The sequence below is a fragment of the Pseudorca crassidens genome, chromosome 14, assembly GCF_039906515.1.
Source record: "Pseudorca crassidens isolate mPseCra1 chromosome 14, mPseCra1.hap1, whole genome shotgun sequence".
Lineage (NCBI taxonomy): Eukaryota > Metazoa > Chordata > Mammalia > Artiodactyla > Delphinidae > Pseudorca > Pseudorca crassidens.
Window position 1 is genome coordinate 30,926,466 of NC_090309.1, and position 23,152 is coordinate 30,949,617.

The 23,152-nt window shown below is 35.1% G+C and overlaps 1 protein-coding gene across 9 annotated transcripts in view; it reads right to left on the minus strand.

The window, feature by feature from the left end:
* Nucleotides 1-23,152, minus strand: part of ZNF638 (zinc finger protein 638) — an 83,623-nt gene that overhangs the window by 21,350 nt on the left and 39,121 nt on the right. For 8 of the 9 annotated variants that reach the window (XM_067704764.1, XM_067704766.1, XM_067704768.1 and 5 more), the window contains 10 exons: nucleotides 17,867-17,925; nucleotides 17,596-17,648; nucleotides 9,582-9,632; nucleotides 7,633-7,704; nucleotides 6,750-6,836; nucleotides 6,405-6,473; nucleotides 5,955-5,995; nucleotides 4,086-4,217; nucleotides 2,068-2,196; nucleotides 125-166 (listed from right to left, as the gene is read on the minus strand). In XM_067704764.1, coding sequence (XP_067560865.1) covers nucleotides 125-166; nucleotides 2,068-2,196; nucleotides 4,086-4,217; nucleotides 5,955-5,995; nucleotides 6,405-6,473; nucleotides 6,750-6,836; nucleotides 7,633-7,704; nucleotides 9,582-9,632; nucleotides 17,596-17,648; nucleotides 17,867-17,925 — 735 coding nt within the window. The remainder of the gene's footprint in view (nucleotides 1-124; nucleotides 167-2,067; nucleotides 2,197-4,085; nucleotides 4,218-5,954; nucleotides 5,996-6,404; nucleotides 6,474-6,749; nucleotides 6,837-7,632; nucleotides 7,705-9,581; nucleotides 9,633-17,595; nucleotides 17,649-17,866; nucleotides 17,926-23,152) is intronic. The other variant, XM_067704765.1, reaches the window with a different exon arrangement.

Consider the following 23,152-nt stretch of genomic DNA (forward strand, 5'->3'; position numbering starts at 1 on the left):
CATCACCTCAATATTTTAAAACTAGTGCTAAGATTTTCTTCAATTCCTGACAGGTGAACAATAAAACAACTAATGTTTCTATCAGTTAAACAAGTGTACAAAAGCATTTAAATGCAAAACTCACCTCTGGGTCGTTTTCTCTAATCAAGGTTGTAAACATAGCTTCCTAGAAAGGCAAACAGAGGAAGATTGAAGGTGTAAGCTATTTCTTATTTGTATATTTAATTCGTCAAGATTTACTGATATAATAATCTATATGAATAAGCATTAAGAACTATTTCATAAAATGAGAAGTAAGCGAAATTTCTGTTCCTTCCAACAATCTTTCCCTCTTCCTAAAACAAGTTATCTAAGTCCCACCCTACCCACAGACTTTAATTCTTCCTAATCCCCTAAGTACATTAAAGACTAATAAGGTGGTACCATTTAGGGGAAGACACTCAAATTCATATACAAGGAATAAGAGATTTAATTTAGCAGACAGTAAGAGAATTCAAATTACACAACAAAAAGTCAGCTAAGCATAATAGGGGATGAGGAAGAACAGAGATGTAGGCTAGTAAAAAAAACATCACAGGGTATTAAGTGTATAGTGATTTGGTGCTGCTGAATTATATAAAGAGGCCAAGACTGGCACAACACAGGGATGTCAAAGCTGGGAGAAGCTAGCTGATAAAAGGCTTAAATGTTTGGAAAAGGAACTTTATCTTATGAGACTATGGTTCTTAAATTTTTTTTTCTCTTCGACACTACTGTATATAAGACCACCCCAGCAATTACATCACATTAGAATGATTCTCAGTGGAAGGCTTTTTCAAAATACATGCATTTTCAATGTTCATTACAGCACTATTTACAATAGCCAGGACATGGAAGCAACCTAAATTGTCCATCGACAGAGGAATGGATAAAGAAGATGTGGTACATGTATAAAATGAAATATTACTCAGCCATAAAAAGGAACGAAATAGTGACATTTGCAGAGATGAGGATGACCTAGAGATTGTTATACAGAGTGAAGTAAGTCAAAAAGAGAAAAACAAATATCGTATAATATCACTTATATGTGGAATCTAGAAAAATTGTACAGATGAACTTATTTGCAAAGCAGAAACAGAGTCACAGATGTAGAGAACAAACATAGTTACCAAGCAGAGGTGGTGGGGTGGGACGAACTGGGAGACTGGGATTGACATATATACACTACTATGTATAAAACAGATAACTAATGAGAACCTACTGTATATCACAGTGAACTCTACTCAATGCTTTGTGGTGACCTAAGTGGGAAGGAAATCTAAAAAAGAGTGGATATATGTATATGTATAACTAATTCACTTTGCAGTACAGCAGAAACTAACACAATATTGTTAAGCAACTATACTCCAATAAGTATTAATTTTAAAAAATACATGCATTTCCACCTTCCTCTAGAGATTCTAGCATCTCTGTTTCATGCCTCTTAGCAGTAAATGTTTGTAGGCCACACAGAAACAATGAAGGGTTTCTAAATCAGTTTAATTTGAAGAGGTTTGAATTGTATGCCAGTCTCATGACTTTGGGAAAAAGGTTTTGAGGGAGATAAAACTGAAGGTAGAGGATATAAAGAATAACTATTTTAGCCGGCATTTTAAAGAGGTGAGGCAATGGTGAATGGGATGAAGAGGGAACAAATTCCAGAAATATTCAGGAGTTAAAACAGACCAGACCTAGTGACCAGCTGGTTATGAGAAATGAGAGGAAAAAATTATAAAGGTAACCTCTGGAATTCCAGTTTGGATGACAGATAATGGCAGTGAGATAAGAATAGCGTTCTTTACAGACTACCGTTTTCAACTTTTTTTTTCCATTCCAACATACATGAGGGATTGGATTCCCTCAATATGGAGGTAACTCTCAAACAATGAGATGGGCAACTATGGAGAAATATAGGAAGATGCTTTCTCAGTGTTTGAGAGAAAATATGTGACCCAAAGAAGAAAACTAGAAAACATAATGGACTATAATAAATCTGTTTTAAAAATTTAATAATATTCTAGTGAATAAGATGGTAAGTCCATTATTTACCTCGTCTTTTAAATTCATGTTGTCAGGAGCCATACTTATTGAGAGTTGATTCCCATCCAGTGATATTGGGAAGCAGGTATAAAATTTTACCATAGAATCTGCAGATTTTCTGTTTATTTCTATAAATGCCTTTTAAAATACAAATTATAAGAATGAAAAAATAAATCTTAAGTTACTTTTTCTTAAAAAAATTTAATACTTAAAGAGTCAAATGAATTGAATAACTTAGTAAATGTTTTTAAGATAAAAAAAGCATTCCTTAGAACATTACGACCATAACCAAGAAATAATGAATGAATGAACTCATAAGGCAATACTAAAGAGAAATAAGAAGGGACATTGTAGTAAATGACACTAGGGAAATTTTATTTATCTTATTCATCACTATACCCTTTGTACCTAGAGCAGTATCTAGCATGTAGCAAACATTTAATGAACATTTACTGAGTAAATAAATTTAATGATTGACAAAATATGAGAAATATGAGGAATGAAAGAATCAAAGAAACATGTAATGGTTACCAAGTTATTTTTTATTTTGTTGTTTTCATAAGTGTCAAATTGTAACTCCATACGTTTTGGTTTTAATTTTCATACCTGGGTAAGTAAAGAGATTGAACATTCTTCCATATGTCTGATAGTTAATGAGGTGGAAATAGTCCATATTTTTATTTATAGTTGTAATTTTTAAAAATAGATTCTCTTTATGTCATTTGCCAATTTATTTATTAAACTTTTAATATTTTAGAGCATGTTTATATGAACCGTGTTTCTCATTTTACATATTTTAAATTTTTAATTTCCATTTTGCTTTATATTAATTTTAGTTTCACAAATGTTTAAAATGTTTATATGACTGAATCTGATATTTTTCCATATAACATCTAGAAAAATATTAAATCTCCAAATAATTAAATTAAATCTCCAAATAATTCTACTCAACTCTAATCAAAACTGGGCACAAATAATCTAGATTTTCTGTATTTGGATTCTATATTTATCTATATACACATCCACTTTGGTATATGATGCAAAGTATGAATTTGAATTATTCATTCCCAGGTTCCCACAATTTCCCCCTATTTTAATGTATCATCACATAAAATTCTTACATTAAATAATGTATTCTTATTCTTGTCCATCTCTAAACATTACAAATAATGTGCTTTTCAGAAAACAGCTTTATTGAAATACAGTTTACATATCATAAAATTCACCTGTTTAAGTGTACAATTTAATGGGTTTTAATACATTTATAGAGTTGTGCAACCATTCAAATAATCTACTTTTAACATAAGGTAAAACTGCATATGACTACTTACACTTACTCTCCCCTCCTACGTTGTTTTCTTAAGCACACTTGCTTGACTCTCAAAAATCTCTAGTGATCATTAACTCCACTCCTTCCTATAGTAAGAACACTACTCCCCACCACTCTAACGGTGTTGTTTCCATTATTTAAACTTCCCTAAAATTCACCTCCTATAAAATACCTTCCAAAAGTTGTTCATTATTAACAATATTTTGTTTTGTTTTTAAATTACAAAAGCAATATATACTCATTATAGAAAACTGAAGACATACAGATAAATCTAGGTTGTTCTAAATACTGATGACTTCACTAGTCTGAGTCTGAAAATGGTTATTTCCCATTTGAGTATAACGGGTAAAAAAAACAAACAAATATTAGTAAAGAGTGCTCAAAAAAATTTTATAAGTTGTTTAAAAAACTTTGTATTAACATATTACAGTCGTAAAGTATTTTCTGTTAAACTAAACGTTCGAGCAAAACTTCAATGGGGAAATCCATCCTTCCCAACGTAAAACTACACCTGATTAGAATAATGTATTTTTAAAATAAAGGATTATCTGTGTTTTATATTTTAAAAATGCCTTAACTTGAGACAGCTTATTCTGAGGTGCTGCTCTTAAACCCTTTCGTCCTAGTTTTGTGAAGTTAATGTTTTTCAAAATGTGCTTGCGGACAACATGAATTCACAACTATTTTCAACTCTTACCTTCTTATGAGATGATAAAATCAAAATATCCTTTAAACCACCAAATGGTTTTACTAGGTTGTAAACTTCTTCAATAGAATATCCTTTATTAGGCAAATCAGAAATAAGTACCACACACATTTCTTCTGTTTCCTTCAAAACCAATTTAAGAATTGACATTAAAACTTAACTGCTGTTATATTTACTTAAATGTACACTGCAGATCGTATGTTATGTTAGTATTTAAATTATATTTAATACTAAATCTGATTAATTCAGAAGGCTGGTCTAAACCACAAATTGAAAACAAAACAAAATGCACTTTTCCACTCTTCAAGTACACAGAATAATTCAGTCATACCATCTGTCATCTAGTCAAGGTCTTCAGTTCTCTTCTGCAACCACTGCTTAAAAATAAATTTAAAAACACAGGTTTGCCTGTCTCTGACTACAGCTCCTTCCTTTCATGTACTGTTGCCATTCCTGTGCCTTGTGATGCTAAGATCCCCATGCTCCAAATTGGTCCATATTCTTTTATCTTACTGAGTAAAATAATCCCTTGTTGGCAATATAAAAAAGCTTACCCAGTCTCTTAGGATCCTTACCCCATAACCCAATCCCCACTACAAAGTAAATACTTTCATTTCTGCCTTCTCTTCTCTCAGATCTATTTTATTCTTCAAGATCACTCTCATAAATGCCAACTTTTCCTTTAGTGGATGTTGGCGAAATCCCCAAAGGCATAAATGTGGCAACTTGCGACTTTTCTTTTGGTGGGGGAAGGTGGGAAATTATAATTTTCATAAGCTAGTTGAGAATGATTTTTAACTAGCAAGTAAATTGTGTTCAAAAATGATTCCTGGGCTTCACTGGTGGCACAATGGTTAAGAATCCGCCTGCCAATGCAGGGTACACGGGTTCGAGCCCTGGTCCAGGAAGATCCCACGTGCCGCAGAGCAACTAAGCCCGTGTGCCACAACTACTAAGCCTGTGCGCCACAACTACTGAGGTTGTGTGCCACAACTACTGAAGCCTGAGTGCCTAGAGCCCGTAGCTCTGCAACAAGAGAAGCCACCGCAATGAGAAGCCTGTGCACTGCGACAAAGAGTAGCCCCCGCTCGCCACAGCTAGAGAAAGCCCGCGTGCAACAACGAAGACCCAACGTAGCCAAAAATAAAATAATAAATAAGATGAATAAGTTTATATATGTATAAAAAAGAGAGTCTTTCTAAAGTGCAGTAAGTAAATCTAAGATACTCTACTGGTGTTTTACAATATTCTTCTTAAAACAAAACAGTAAGTTAACACATACTACTTACTTAGTTACTACTTGAAGAATGGAGCAACCAGTCTAAAATAAACTTACCCTGAGCACCTGAAGGATCTCAAGATCTTAACCAGTAAAGTCTAAATTAATGAAATCTTAATATATTCATAATAACAGATATAAACACATGAAAACAATAAAGTGAACTTTATGCCCTTCAAATAGAACTGCAAACTCCACTTGCTCCTCTAAAAACACAAAAAATAAATGGTATTCTAAATACTAACATATCTCCAATTCGCTTCTAAGGAAAAAGAAATTTCACAAAATTCCATGGGTTCTCATTTGACAACCTGTTATCTATTCAAAAACCCAACTGGCCTAACATTTTCTTCTCAGTGAAAAGTAATCCTCAATAACATGTACATTTATTGATAATCTGCACCTAAATTTTTGTAACTCAAGATTTTTTTTAACTCAAACCATATTTTAGAAGTCTCCAATGACCAGGATTTTTCACCATACCAAATCTGTGTATTTTTTACCTAGGTTTATAGTAAGAAAAATACATTGTGTCAAAATTTCTTAAGCTTTATAAAAATAAGTAAAATATAAAAGCTGACCTTGTTAACTGGTTCATTTTCTGTGGCCTCCAAAGCAGCTTCTTAAGATACAAAATAAAATAAGAATTCATGCAGATATACTTTATTTATCAAGATCCCACTTTATTCCACAATGGATTAAATAGTAGCTACTTGAAAATGTATACAGTGGGCAAAAGACTAGAGAATTTAAGTAGGATATAGCTACATAAGTAACACTGGCTTTTCAATAATACATTCAGCTTTATTCTTTCTGAGAGCAAAATTTCAGACTAATCAAGAGACAAGGTGAAGATGTGAATCATAATACTCCTAATTTCACTTAGGTATGACTCTGGTATTGAAATATATATGTATATATATATATACACACACATATATATATATATATATGACACAAAATTATTTTCCTAAAATTTAATTTTCTATCTTTAAACATAAAAGAACAAAATAAAATTTCTATTAACCTACCTGAAATAGTTTCTTTAGCACCATTTTCAGTGGCTTTGACTTCCACACTCGTCTTTATTTCAGAGTTTTCTGCATGAAATAGTCTGCTTTAATAGTCTAGAAAAATACACTAATATAATTAAACTAATGAATCTAAAGAGGAACTTAAGCTAGTTTATTTTGTTACTTCGAGTCTCCTTAGGCTGACCTGATTTAAGACAAAGCTAATACAAGTTTTCCTTTGAAACACCAAATAATCCTTTTGAAGATTTTTAAGCAAAAAATTTTATTTCAAAATATACCTAGAGTGTATACCAATAGGATTTAATGAAAAGAAAGCACTGCATGACAGCATTTCCAGCTTACCTGGTACAATTACAGGTTTATTGGCGTCTTTGTATTTGACAATTCCAGCCTTTTTGACTTCTAGAGACTTCTTTCCACTAGATTTTGCTTTTAAAAGTAGAGTTGAACCATTATTCTAAGGGTCTATTCAGTCATTTAGCATGTTTCATACTAATATATTAGTAAATAAGTAGTTCAACTTCATTATAAAAGCAGCTCTTTTCCACATATTTATTTCCATTTATTTTCAGTATCTGTTTACCAATAAGATTAAAAGCAAATTTAAACTGAGATACAACTTTTGTTGAGGGCTATTAATGATTCACAAATTATGAAATCCTCATGTGGCAAAAGTACACCATAATCACACACATAAAAATCATTATTTTATAACTTCCACAAAGATTCTTTAAAATTACATTAGTCAATTGGAAAAATATATTAATAAACGGATGTTATTTTCAACATGTTACAATTTAGTGTTCCATTTCTTTATGGAGGATACATCCTTGTAACATGGAAAGAAAATCTTTAAAGTAACAAGTTATCAGAGGAATTTTACAAGCTGGGGAAGGTAATATGAAGTGACAGCTCTAAAAAAATGAGTAAAAAAAAGATTAAACGGGGGGAAAGTGGCAGAGCAACCTATGATTATATGGCTGTCAGAAATGTTTCCTAAACAAAAATGTAACCGCAATGGCAGATACTGTCAAAGACCAAAGCATCAAAAAACACAAGTCATATGTGTGTCAGGTTCTAAATATCAAAGAATTATTTACTAAACTTTTCAAGATGTTATTACATACTACAAATTAAAACTTGCTTTTGATATCATATTTATTACATTCTTTAACACAGAATTAAGAATAAACTTAATATAACCTCTCTTTTCCAACAGTCTTACCTGTTTTGATTGAAGCTTTATTACCTTTAGCAGCTACTGTTACCACAGATTTTACAGAACCCGCTGATTTCCCTAAATCACAAAAGCTTAGTCAAAACTGATTTATTTAACTAGTATCAACAATTCCCAAAGAACCTCACAAAGAATATAAGAGCAACAAACTATATTTTATTCAAAACAAAATGCTATCATCTTTAGGGACACAGGTCATTTGCTGAATTAGAAATGATAATTTCTTTAGGAAGAAAAATATCATTGAAATAAGAATTCACCTCCCCTTTGGGGTACTTAAAAACAGCGTTCAGGCAAGTTACACAGATCTCTAAATGTGTGTATCAACTTAGTAATTAGAAGCAAAATTACTAACCTCAAGGATATAAACACAATCCCATGATGCCTTTAATGGCTCCAAAAGCAGTTATATTGAGGACCTCCCAGCTCATGCTTCCTTGGCTCCCAGTTGATTAAAAAGCACTTAAGAATACCTACATCATTGTCAGGCCACATAGAGACTATTTTGACTCATTCCTAATGGGCCCTATCTGAACAGGATTATTTAAACTGTCTGACCCTTCTTTCTACATATGTATATTACTGTTGCTTATATTCCAAAATGATGCTGTTTATAAAGACTGTGATCATCTAAGTGTCACTAAAAAGATTACCAGAGTCAAAAACCTCTGCATTCAGAGAGCAACAGGAGGTTTAGCTCTGAAAATTAGGATGCCCAATGAGCAAGGTAGTATAAGGAAAAAGCCCAGGATCACAAGTCAGTGAATTCAGGTTGAATTCCAAGTCAAGGTGTGAAGCCTGGGGGAATTTACTGATTTCTGTGCACGTTTCCCCATTTATAAACCAGGGTGGTAACTGCCTTAACTACCTAACAGGACCTTCTGTGAGAATATGACCATGCTTTTGAAGTTACTAAACAAAAAGAATTACCGACATCTGCAAAATTTAATCAGAATAGTTTACAAATCCACACTTTATATCCAAAGACAGACCTTAATTACTGCTCATAAGAGAAATACCAATCTTTATAGATTGTCACTCAACCAGTCATTTCTTAGTAATTCCCAAGTTTTGTCACACTGCAGTAACCTTAGCCCCATGAGCTCTTAAGGTGTTTCTTTCACTATCCTGTGTTACTACCACAAGTCGATTCACTTTACTACTTCTAGTTGGGTACCAGAACTTAAGGAAAAAATATCTAGAATTAATTTCCAACACTCAAGGGGGAAGCTACTGGTTTTAGCACCCACTCCCCCAGATTTCCACCAATGACTCCTATAAACTTACTATTAAAGTAATATCAAACTGTTTGCTAAATAAGTGCATCTTCAAAACATGTTTTCTAGCCACACCTGACTCCCTCAGATTACTGCTTCTAAGAAACTACTATATGATAATTATGGATCTGCCACCAACAGTGGTTCAAGACCGCCTCCTTTCCTTCCTACCATTATAAAGACAATGTAATACATTGATCTCTATCCTCTTAAAAAGATGACTCTGAATTAACCGGCATTTCGCAGAAATGGGAGGAAAAACAGAAATGGGGATAATGCTAGAGGAAGGAGAAAAAAATTAATAATTACTTTAAAATCCACTATGGCCCATAAAAATGCAAAGAGAACATAATTTGCTGTAAGTTTGTTTATAAAAGAAAGTAAACAGAGAAGACCTCAATAAAAGAGAAAGACGGAAATATCGCCAATATTCATCATGAGAAACAGTTTGCCAGTTAAATTATTTTATTTTGATAATCACTGCAAGGAAAGAGCATTATCTACTAAACTTGCTTTCTCAAAACTTCTAGATGACTATAAATTTCACAGATTGGTATATACTCAGCACACACTGTGTCACATGAGATCCAAAACTACTGATAAAGACTGCTTAAATAATTTAAAGTTAACATGTTTAGGATCCTAATATAGAAAACATACCTGAAGATTTATTTACTTTGGCTGCAGATGTCTTGGTTTGTCCAGGTTTGGCTAAAATAACAAGAAAAATCTATCAGTATCACATTACAAAAAACATCACTTAGATTTAGGAAAGAGCTAACTTAGCATAATTTTGGTAAAAACACTGCAAGAAACATCCTTACACTCATCTTTGTATGCCCATGGAACTATAACTATAGGCAAATTCTTAGCCATGGACTTGCTGAGACAAAGGGATAGATTTAAATTTTAACAAACATGAAACTGTCCTCCAGAAAGGTTGTACCAATTAATATTCATCAATAGTATACAAGAGTGGGGCTTCCCATTTCCACACAAACACAGTATGTAAAAGAAGTTATTAATCACTCCAATCTGAGTTAGAAACTAGTATGATTTAATCTTTGTTTCTTAAATTTTAAGTAAAGCTGTGTCAATTTTCATAGGTGTAAATTTATCTCTATTTCTTTGTGATCTGTCTATTCTTAATATCTGCCAATTTATCTTTTGGGTTTTGAGGATTTTCTTATTAGAGTTCTTTATACATTAAAATTAATTTGTATCATATAGGTAACAACCTTTTAAAAAGTTATGAGAAATACTTATACAAAAATATTTTCGTGTAATCAATGTCTTCCTGATAGGGGAGGACTTTCTCATTCTGAAATTAAAAACAAACCAAAAAACCCTCCACATTTTCTTTCAATACTTTTAACTACTGTCTATGTATCATGTTAAATCTCTGATCCAGCTGTAATTTATTTATTTATTTGGCTGCGCTGGGTCTTCGTTGCTGTGCGCAGGCTTTCTCTAGTCGTGGCGAGCGGGGGCTGCTCTTCGTTGAGGTGCGTAGGCTTCTCATTACGGTGGCTTCTCTTGTTGCGGAGCACAGGCTCTAAGCGTGTGGGCTTCAGTAGTTGTGGCATGCGGGCTGCAGAGCGCAGGCTCAGCAGTTGTGGCGCACGGGCTTAGTTGCTCCACTGCAATGTGGGATCTTCCCGGAGCAGGGCTCGAACTCGTGTCCCCTGCAGTGGCAGGCAGGTTCTTAACCACCGCGCCACCAGGGAAGTCCCTTGTAATTTATTTTGATACTATAAACTATATACTTTACAAAGAGGCTAGTCAATTTAATGAATAATTCATCTTTTCCCTGCTAATCTGAAATATTACCATAATGATTTACTGATATTCCATATGCTTGGGGGAGTATTCATGGAATCTATTCTGTCCTACTGATCTTTTGTCTATTTATGCAATTATATGAAACTATATGAATCTTTTAACTTTGTAATATATTTTAATATCTGTTAGTGCTGTTCTGTCCTAATTACTCTTCCTTTGCAGAATTTTCTTGTCTATTCTATGTATAAACTTTATTATCAGCTTATATAAATTCAAAAAATCTTTACTGGTATTAGGTTCCTAATATTTATCTTTTAATATAAGAAAAAAAGGCATATTATAATGGTGAAAGGCTTTCTATCCAAAAATGAGCTGTTTTCTCATTTCAGTCTTATTTTATGCCTCTTAGTATTTAAAAGTTTTCATAGCTTCTACCTTTTTTATTATAAATGGAATATTTTATTAGTATATTAATATTTTATTAGTATATTAGTATGAATGGTTCTTTTTTATGTAATAAAGCAATTAAAACTTTATAGTAATTTAGAGAATTAAGATGTCTAATTATTTAATAGCATTTCAATAGATTCTATTGGGTTTTCCATCATACGTATATATTTGCAAACAATAATGTTTTATCATACATTCCAATTTTTATGCCTCTTGACTTGTAGTGCACCAGCTAATGGCTATTAGTTTTAGAACAGTATTTATTTTAACTCATAGAAGTGATGTTGAGTATCCCTTGTTTTGGTCCCAACTTTAATGGGAATGCTTCACTGTTTAACTCTTAAGCATATGCTGGCTTTTGACTTGATATATGCGTATTTGTTATGCATATAAATAAATAAAGTATGTATACACAAACACACTATCATATTAAGGAAGTAGTCACCTACTTTAAGAGTTTCTCAGCATTTATCTCCCTCTATTTAATATAGTAAATGGAATGGACAGATTTCCTAATTTTGAACCATCTTTATACTTCTGACATGACCCTCGTCCCCCTCTTGGGCATACTATGTTATTCATTTAATATACTTCCAGACACTAAAATTTTACTTAAAAACTTTACATCAAATATTCAGAAGTGAAACTGTTCTATAATTCCAATTTAGTATGATAGCTTTATCAGCATTTTAAAACATTTCTCTAACTTTTAATTTTGAGATTACTGTATATTCACATGGAGTTGTAAGAAATAATAGGGAGAGATCCCATATACCCTTCACGGACTTTCCTCTAATGGTAATATTTTGCATAACTAAGTATTATATCATAAACAGGAAACTGACATTGATGTAATTTACAAACATTCCAATTTCCCCAGATTGCATGCGCGTAACGTATATTTAGTTCTATGAAATTCTATCATATACGTGTAGATTATGGTGATCATCAGTCAAAACAAAGAGGAGTTCCACCACAAGTATCTTTCCTACTACCCATTATAGAAAGAGCCATCTCCTCCCTCCCCTAGAATCCCTGACAACCACTAATCTGTTCTCTATCTCTTTAATTTTATCATTTCAGGAATGTTATGTAAATAGAAGCTTACAATACATAATTTTTTTAGATTGAGTTTTAAAAATCAGCACAATTGCTCTGTAATCCACCCAAGTTGTTGCATGTATCAATAATTCATTCCTTTTAATTGCTAAGTGGTAGGTATTCCATGCTACAGACATAACACGGTTTATTTAGTCAGCCATTCACCTACTGAAGGACATTAGGGTTGCTCCCGGCTTTTGGCTATTAATAGAGGCTATAAATATTTGTGTACTGGTTTTGTGTGAACAGGTTTTGTGTGAAATGTAATTCACTTGCCTGAAATAAATGCCCAAGAGTGTAACTGCTGGGTCTTATGGTGAGCACACGTTTAGTTTTGCTAAAAAACTACAATACTTTTTTCGAGAATGGCCATACTATTTTACATTCCCACCAGCAATGTTCAAGTTTCTCCACATCTTCAATAGCATTTGGTATTACTATTTTCTTATTTTAGCCATTGTGCTAAGTGTGCAGTGTCTTTGTCAGCATTCGATGTTGGTATTAGCCTGTTTTTTCCTTCCTGTTTCCCCTCCCCCTCCATACTCCCTTTTAAAGAATGTTTTCCTTTCCTCTGCATGCTACGGAATAGTTGAAATCAGAACTAGAGTTATTACTTCCTTTAAGGTTTGCTGGAACTCACATGTGGGAACTATTTGGGCAGAGTGCTTTTACTGGGGAAATAACTGACTTAAACAAAAAAAGTCATTTTCATCTGGGAATTGAAAAGATAAAGAGACATGCACTTAAAAACAAAAAAAAGAGTCCGCCTGCCGATGCAGGGGACACGGGTTCGTGTCCCGGTCCGGGAAGATCCCACATGCCACGGAGCGGCTGGGCCTGTGAGCCATGGCCGCTGAGCCTGCGCGTCCAGAGCCTGTGCTCTGCAACGGGAAAGGCCACAACAGTGAGAGGCCCACGTATCGCAAAAAAGAAAAAGGAAACCAATAAAATCTTAGAGAAGAAAAAAATCATTAATTCAAGAATGACAAATCAGAAAATTTTGGTTCACTATGTGTTTTTCCAAGGGTTCAGTTATTTTTTTTAATTGAAGTATAGCTGATTTACAATGTTGTGTTAATTACCGCTATATAGCAAAGTGACTCAGTTATACAAATATATACATTCTTTTTCATATTCTTTTCCATTATGGTTTATCACAGGATACTGAATACAGTTTCCTGTGCCATACAGTAGGACCTTGTTGTTTATCCATTCTATGTATACCAGTTTGCATCTGCTAATCCCAAACTCCCAATCCATCCCTCTCCTGCCCCCCTCCCCCTTGGCAACCACATATTCTCTATGTCGTGATTCTGTTTAATAAATAGGTTCATTTGTGTCATATTTTTGACTCCACATAAATGATATCATATGGTATTTATTTTTCTCTTTCTGACTTACTTCACTTAGTATGATAATCTCTAGTTGCCTTCCATGGGTTCAGTTATGACACTAATACAAATGTGATTTGAGTATCCCTATACTCTTCCTCCAGCAAATATTTATTCATTAACCCTTACACCACATTAGATATTAGGGTACAGAAAAATAAAACTACAAATATTCCCTTACCCAGCCAAGTGAAAGAGACAGACTTATTAACAACCTATTAATACCAAGTAATTTAACGTACACAATACAGTATTTCTAGGAGGGAGTTGGGAGCATTTAACTGCCTAGGAGTCAGGGAAGGTATCACAAAGAAGCTTCATCTGAGATGGGCCTTGAAAGATAAATTAGAATTTGCCCCACCTCGACCCTCCAAAAGGAGTCTTAATTGACTTTGTATTTTCAATACCTTGCACGAGGCCTGGCACCTACTAAATAGCTACTTCATAAGCGCTTACTAAGTGAAGTTAACTGGAATTTAGACAATGATTCCACACAAATGGATAGCATAAAGACCCGAGAAATGAAATAGCACAGCTGGAAAATAAACCATTCTGAGTAGCTTAAACATAATATACAGTTGCGTGACAAGAGATTGAAAAAGTCATCTGGGCCAAAGGGGAAGGGGTCGTTATGAAGAATTTGGGTTTTCCCCTGTGGGTCACTAGGAGTGGAATGATCAGATCTGCTTTAAAGTGACCTCAGGGCAAGAGTGTTAATACCGGAGCAGAGTAGAATAAAAATCGCCAGTCGGGAGGCTATCTTCAAAAATTCAAATGTGAGTCTAAACTAAAACATTTACAGCTGTGATGGAGTAAAGGTGAGATAATTCGAGGTATATTCAAGAGAGAACTAATTTGAATCAGCCACCTATTGGATGAGAAGAGGAAGGATGTTATTTAAGTTTGAACTGGATGGGACAAAAAAGAAGACAAGACAGGGTAAAGGATTACTAATAGATTCCTACACTGGATAACTAGTGGTGTTGTTAGATAATATAAGAAAATGAGGCATAAACTTGAGGGGGCAGAAGAGGTTTATGTATGTATGGGAGATGTCACTGGTCCTTAAAGATATGGAAAGGAAAGAAATCAACCAGCAAGAAAAGTAGGACATGAGAAGAGGAACAGACATTTAGGGAAACAATGAAGGTAAGATAAAAGAAGAGCAATCAAAGGAGATATAGAACAAGTTTTCATTCTCAGAGAGGTACTTTAGTATAGGTGAAAAGCCTGGGAAGCATACAGTTTTGGGTTTGAATACTAACTCTTCCATGTGACCTTGAGTAAGTCATTTAACCTCTCTGAATCTGTTTCCTCATCTATCAAAGGAGAACAGTATGAACTATACTCATACGGTGGTCTGAAATATTAAGTGAAATAACAAATTGCCTACTATAAATAGTGTAACCATGGCAAGTTTCTTTCCCTTGTTTTCTGTCTTCTGGCACAAGTTAAACTATAAACTACTTAGAAATAACTCTCTGATGTATCCTAACCACTTTATAAAACGCATCTAATTATGGGCATATAGCCGAGTGCTAAGTAATTAGCACTGGGTAAAAGTTCTAAAGTTTCCCTTTCTGATAAAATTAGGCTTTTGCTCCCTCCCTGTACTTTCCTACATCCTTTTAGATTTGTGCTTATAACCAAAGTTCTCTTTGTTTTTTAAAAGTAAATTTATTTATTTATTCATTTATTTAATTTTTGGCTGCATTGGGTCTTCGCTGGTGCACGCGGGCCCTCTCTAGTTGCAATGAGCGGGGGCCACTCCCCGCTGCGGGGCACAGGCCCCTTACCGCGGTGGCCTCTCCCGCTGCAGAGCACAGGCTCCAGGCACACGGGCCTCAGCTGCCACAGCACACGGGCTTCAGCAGCTGTGGCTCGCGGGCCCCAGAGTGCAGGCTCAGCAGCCGTGGCGCACGGGCCTAGCTGCTCCGTGGCATGTGGGATCCTCCTGCACCAGGGCTCGAACCCGTGTCCCTCGCACTGGCAAGCGGATCCCCAACCACTGCGCCACCAGGGAAGCCCCCAGGGAAGCCCCCAAAGTTCTCCTTAAAACTACCCTGACTTCCTATCCCTCTTCAATCTGACATTGCTGATCTCAAAAAGCTATCTTATCTTTCTCACCTGACACTTTCTCAGCCTTGGGCTCCTCTCTTCCTTTCTACATTTATATTAGAAGGGAGGAAGTACTTAACTTGAAGCACTTCTCCCCCTACGCATTACTTTTATTATGTTAGGGCCATTCCCAAAATTCAAACCTTAAACTTAACAAAAAATTTTCCTAAGTATCCCACTTTCAATGCCATGTGATTGACTAAATGATATCTCCCATAGATATTCCTTGATACCTGATATTTAGCAATGTTCTCCCCCAGTTCAAAGAAATCGCCGCAGCTAAATTTTATTATAATCAACATTACCACATTCGTTTAGAAAACTCCATCTGGCCTGAAACATTGAAATTTTTAAATTATTTTTTTAATTTTTATATATTATCCACTAAAAAATTCTGTATAATAAAAATTCAGATTTTAGCATCCCAGATCATTTTAATTAACCTTTTAATATCAGGTCCTAATTACCTGAAAGTGAATCCCAAATGTTTTCTCAATAGGATTTTTCAATCACTCCATGTATCCAATCTACATGAGAATCCTAAACAACTAGTGGTTCTTTATTCTCTAAGGAAATTTCCCGGAGTTTGTACCAATTATTACTAGGTCTTACACAGAAAAAATGGGGTGCACTTATCCAAGCTTTGGAAACAGTGGGTTAAACAAAGTTAAATAGGTTTCTTTCCTGCAGGATTTCATAAAGTGAATGGGTTTGTGGATTATTTTTTAAAGGAAAAAAAAAGGTATAATACATATCCTAACCTTCATCTGATCCAAAACATGTTCTATGAATAAGTCTTTCACGCAACACATTTTGAGAAATGCTGTTAATGGGGTCAAATTAAAAAACACCCCAGCACTAATCTTCAAGGCCTTTCTGTTACCTTTTTTATGTCATCTGCCTAACTGAAGTAATCTTCTGCCTCTAAATATTATCCGTTTACACGTTCACATTTAAAACTTTAGTAAAAATTTATTGCCTTCCAGAAGCCACTCATAGTCACCTCCACTAACTTCCAATAACTTCAGGACACTATCCAACTAAACATTATGGAAAATTGAGATATTCTACACAATCCAATTTTCCAGTCACTTGAATATTAGTTCTAATACCAAAAACTCTTTTATCTATTCTGAATATAAATCCATGAACTACCTACCTTTCAAAAAGATAACATACAAAACACAATTTAAGTTTCCTAATATATTGTTTATGTCTTGTCCTTCACTATCACACTGTTTACTAGATTCAAGAGTGTATGTTTTGGCAATAACTTTTTTCTCTCGACATTTCCAATCCTAAATGGACTGAGAAAAAAATAAATGAACTCGGTTTAAAATTGTATGCAAAATTCATTTAGCTAGATTCATAATAAAGACCTGAAGTATTTGCCTGTGTGTAAAGAAATAACACATGAGTGTAATATCATCTATTTCTGTTTAGTCTTTTTTGTTTACTTTTTGGTTCTTAGCAGACTTTCAAAATCAAAGGGGACCACACAAGCAATCTTAACATACCTTTATGTTTTGTCTTACCAGTTTACTGGGAGGGAATGGAGACAGACACTGCAAAATTAACCTAAATAGCTATTAACTATGGAACTATGATAGGTACTTTGCATACATTATCTCATTGAGTCCTTATATTTATTCCACAAGAGATTTCATAATTAAACACTTAACATTAACCATTAGCTTAATACAGGAGCCAGTGTGGGTCCCCCTTCTCCTAAAGCACAATGAATAATGTTTTCCTAGCATCATCTTACAAGAAGTTTCTAGTCATCTGACAAAACATACTCATTTGGAGGAGTACTGAAAGTAACAACTTACTAGCAGAAGCTGAAGTCACAGTTTCAACAGCCTTGGAAGCATCTGTATCTTTTCTATTAAAAGGAGAAAAAAATTTAGCAAAGAATAAAATTCTAACTTCTAAAGATGCAAAGCTTAAATCTAAAAAAGTTTAAAATAATTCAGTTTGAATGATGCCCCATTTAAACTGGAGTCAGGATGATAAAATATATTAAAAATGTCATTGTAAAATTTAAAAATTTTAATTCATATGCATAGTCATTCTCACATAGGAGATGATGGAATTACTTACTTTAAAGTAGATGCAGATGTTTTCTTTGAATCTGATATCTTTTTCTTCACCTCTTTGTTCTATGAAAGAAAAATATTTTGAAAAATTTAGTTTCTTCCCCAATTATAAAAAACCATTTAGAAAATACACAAAAGCATAAGAAACACACACGTACATAAATCTAAAATATTCCTACCCTAAAGTATAAATGTTAATCACCGTTTTCTATTTATAGATAGAAATTCTTCAATTTGTGATCATACAGTGTAATTTTACATCCTGCCTTTTATCACTTATCTACATTTTCTTATCACTACCTTTCAAAAACATTATTTCAAATAGTTCTATACAGGGAGATCAGCTCGGAGCTTTGTGACCGCCTGGAGGGGTGGGATAGGGAGGGTGGGAGATGCAAGAGGGAAGAGATATGGGGACATATGTATATGTATAACTGATTCACTTTGTTATAAAGCAGAAACTAACACACCATTGTAAAGCAATTATACTCCAATAAAGATGTAAAAAAAAAAAAAAATGGCAGTGCCATGAGGGCAGGGCATTTCCTTTTTTGCCAGTACTGAGCGTCCGCGGTCTGGTGCCTAGCATAGGCTAAATATACGGCATTTTTGTGAACAGAAGCCGGGATTCTGGCTGTCATATTTAATGAGGAATTATAGTCTTATTATTGGGGGGGAGGGGGTGTAAAAAAAACACAATAAACAAACAGTGCTATAATATTTCTGATGTCTAACTGCTATCACTCTGGTCCAATCTTTTCCTTTAATTACCGTAATAGACTCATAATGGTCTCCGCTTCTGTCTTTGCCTTTTCACCCACCCTCACTCCATTTTAAACATAGAACCAGATTGATCTTGCCATTCCTAAACTCAAAACCTTTCATCACACTCAGAGAAAAAGCTAATACTTAAGCGTTTACACCACACATTCCATGCACTCTCTACCCCCAAACTACCACATACTTCTCCCCATCCTCTACTTCCAATCCTAAAGCATCCTTTATACTTCTCAAACAAAACAAACTACATAGGCATGGACCTGAGAAGCCTTTTGCAGTTGCTGTTCCTTCTCTCCGGAATGCCCTCAATCCAAGGAACAGTTTGCTCCTTCACCTCCTTTAGGTGTCTGTTCAAATATCACCTATTCAATGAGAGCTTCTATAACTACCTTATGGAAAGTTGCACGGCTCCTCATTCCCCAAAAAGAGCACTTCTATTTCCCTTTTCTGTTACTTTTCTCCACAGCACTTGCTGTTAATAGACATAGTATATATATATATATATATACGTTTAATTTCCTTGTGGTCTTTCTCCTCTTCGCTATCACTGGTGCCTAAAATCATGCTTGGCAATTAGTGAACATTCAAATAAATGTGTTAAACTGATTTGAACTTAACAAAAATTGTTGTCATGTTATTTTATGTTTTCTGTTCTTTTGGGGCAACCTTGCCATTTCCTTTTGTTCTATATGGGATTTTATCCCAAACATCTTCCTCACCCCAATGGTTTAGAAGATAATCATCCTCCTACTTTTATTCTACTAATGGGTATCTTCAGTGTTAAAAGAAATGTGAATCCCCTGATTTCTTCTGTATAAATTTAAAAGCCCTTACACCTTGGCTTACATGCCACTTAAAAAAAAATTTATTTATTTATTTTAGGCTGCGTGGGGTCTTTGTTGCTGCGCGTGGGCCTTCACTAGTTGTGGCGAGCAGGGGCTACACTTTGTTGCGGTGTGCAGGTGTGACTTCTTTTGTTGTGAAGCACAGGCTCCAGGCGCACAGGCTTCAGTAGTTGTGGCTTGCGGGCTCTAGAGCGCAGGCTCAGTAGTTGTGGCACGTGGGCTTAGTTGCTCCGTGGCATGTGGGATCTTCCTGGACCAGGGCTTGAACCCGTGTCCCCTGCATTGGCAGGAGGATTCTTAACCAATGCACCACCAGGGAAGTCCCCATGCCAATTTCTGATGACATATTTTAGACCAAAATTATTATTGTTTTTAATTTTAAGTAATTTTTTTTTTTTACAATTTATGTTATTTTATAAAGATACGAACTATTTGGATCTTACTCTACACTTAAATGGTTTCATTACTCATCACCAATCATTTTATATCATAACTTCTCCATTTCTTAAGTTGTTCATTTTGATAGCAATATTCTCGGAAAGATAGACTGATGAAACGTTCTTCGAGCCCATACGTGTCTGAGAATACGGTCCTAACATACAACTTGGGATTTGACTTGAAATGCATGTACTGCATTACAATCAATCTTTTTTTCCACTCAACCTTGAGAATGTGTTGCTTGGCTATCTAAGGCTAGTCTACTTTTTACGTTTATACTGTTTCTGCCTGGATCACTATAGCTTGCACCTTTATAACTATGAAAATTAACATCTTTACCAGTTTTTAAGTGATGTTCTCTTTCTGAAATTCCAGTTATATGCAGATTGGGTCTCCTAGACGTATCCACCATGCCTTTCCTCTTAATCATTTTAGACTTTTTAACCTTCCTTAATAGACAATAAGTTCTAAGAAGAATGGAAGCACATCTGCCTCGTTCATCACTGCATCTTCTGCATGTACCATAATGCCAGACACATAACAGATGTTCAAGAAATAGTTTCTGAATTAAAGTAAAACTAAACTCTCTTCTGAATTGCTTGTATCTCTGCAGTTTTATCTCTGTTATTCATTAGATTTTCCATAACACTCAAACCACTGTTCACTGCTTCCCAGCACTGCTTTTGTTTCCATTCAGTCTTCTTAAATCTAAGCTGGCTGCTTGCTCTAGGTTTTAGATGTAATGTCCCCGTGAATCTTGCTGAAAACAGTAAATTAAAAATTTTAAAGTCTTGTTTGTTTTGTTTTTGCAAAGGGTTGACCTGCAGCACTATTTTACAATTACAAGGGTACTGTTTGTTGGAAAATCTGATTCTACTTTTTTATCAAGGGCTCCTGCTCCTTTAAGGAAAATTTTCAGTATCAACTTGTGTCCATTTCTCTGGAAAAGAAGAATGCTTGCTTTCAGGAGATTGGTTAAGAATCATTATTAAGGATTGAGGTCTATGCTGGCTTATGATTAAAAACAAGGTTACTGAGTTTGGCAGAGTTGTGCAGACCCATATTTTAATCTTTCAGGCTTAAATACAGGGATGTAGAAAATTTTAACCTTTTCTCTAACATTTCATTATTGACTCCAAGAAGTAGCAAAATGAAGAGAATGTTCTATGAATCACAGCCAGAGTCCAAGGCTATCCTAACATGAGATATCAAACGTGGGCAGAAAAGTTTCATCGTAGTTTTGACTGTTCATGCCAAAATTAAGATGTGGATCAAGAAAACTTTAGGGCTGCCCTTTCTTTTCTAGTTTGAGTTTCAAGCCTATTTTGGGCTTGCTCTATTAGGAAAACTTAATGTCTTCCCCTGTGATAACAGGCCAGGAAGATTGTCCCATATACTTCTAATCTGAAGAAGCCATAACCAGAGTTCTGTTGGGGATCCCCTCTGGTCAGTCACAACACAGAAGTCAGGAGTTAGCATTCTAAGGCTTCAGTTCAGCACCATCCAAACCATATTTAATTGAAGAACATCAACGTTTTTGACAGGTAGATGGCATGTTTTCTAGTTTCTAGTGCTGATACTTAGCCCATTCATTACCATGAAAATCAAAACAGTAAAATATGGGGACTTCCCTGATAGCGCAGTGGTTAAGAATCCGCCCGCAGGGGACACCGGTTTGAGCCCTGTTCGGGGAAGATCCCACATGCCCCACATGCCGCAGAGCAAGTAAGCCTGTGCACCACAACTACCGAGCCTGTGCTCTACAGCCCGCGAGCCACAACTACTGAAGCCTGCATGCCTAGAGCCCGTACTCTGCAACAAAGAGAAGCCACCACAATGAGATATCCACGCACTGCGACTAAGAGTAGCCCCTGCTCTCCACAACTAGAGAAAGCACGTGCACAACAACAGACCCAAAGCAGCCAAAAATAAATCAATATGATTGGGCTATCTGACTTGCACTGCTGCCTTACCAAACTTATCAATAAGTCACTCTAATACCCTAAATGTATCCTTAGTCACCCATTTTCCCAGATTAAACGTTTTAGAATTAAAGAAGACTTATCTCCCCAGTTCTCCAAATTTAATGATCAGCCAGTCTTGCTTGAGAGTCACTGGTATAAGCTACTTCTCCTTTCTATTCTCAAGGTTACTATCTACCCCAAACCGTTACTATTATTAGTAACAGTCTGGCTGGCTAGAGGAGCACTCTAACTGGATCAGTGATCTTTTCTCTTCTTTCCTTTAATCAATTTGCTAAGCTTTCTTTGCCTTCAGAGTCATTTGCCCAACTAATTCATTCTGCAGATCACTTCCTGATGAACCTTTCTAATCCATCCATTTCATTATGTCATAGCACTGCTGAAAACCTTGAGTAACATTTAACTGTCTACAGGATAAAGTTTAAATTTTTAAATTATGCATTCAATTCTTGATTCCCCTTATTATCCTCTGCAACTAGACATGGCCACGTGTCACAGTTCTGGTAAATCAAATGTAGGTTAAAGTTGCTGGGGAACTTGCTCTTCCTGGAGGGGTTGGGGGGGGGGATAAAAATCCATTCTGCTCTTGATTTTTATTCCTTTCTTTCTGCTTGGAAGACAGAAACAATACCAGAAGGTACAGCAACCATCTTACAAACAAGAATGAAAGGTACACGCTAACGATAGTGGAGGAGAAAACCAAGAAGGCTGGGTTCCTGAAGATAGTATGGAGCTGTTGCACCAGCCATGGACCGCCTGCCTGCAGATTTCCTGTTATGAGATAAATAAACCTCGGATTTGTTTAATAAAACAATGGTGAAGTTTTCTGTTAATTGAAAATGAAAGAAATTCTAAATTGGTAATAACTAGGGTCACCACGTAATTCATTATTCAAATCAGGACAATGGGACAATGGAATGGGCATGTATATAGCGGGTGTTAGTAAACTAGGACGATGCGTTACTCTGGTAGTAACTAACCAGAAAACATAAGAGAAAAAAATAAATAAAAACTCTTTTATCTAATAGCAATTGAAATAATATTTATGATGTATATAAATAAAAGTTAAATTTAACACTTCCTCCAAAATGTACGTTATGGAAACACTACAAAAGAATGTCATGGAAAACAATGTGGGACTTCCCTTGTGGTGCAGTGGTTAAGAACCCACCTGCCAATGCAGGGGACACAGGTTCGATCCAGGAAGATCCCACATGCCGTGGAGCAACTACGCCTGTGCACCAC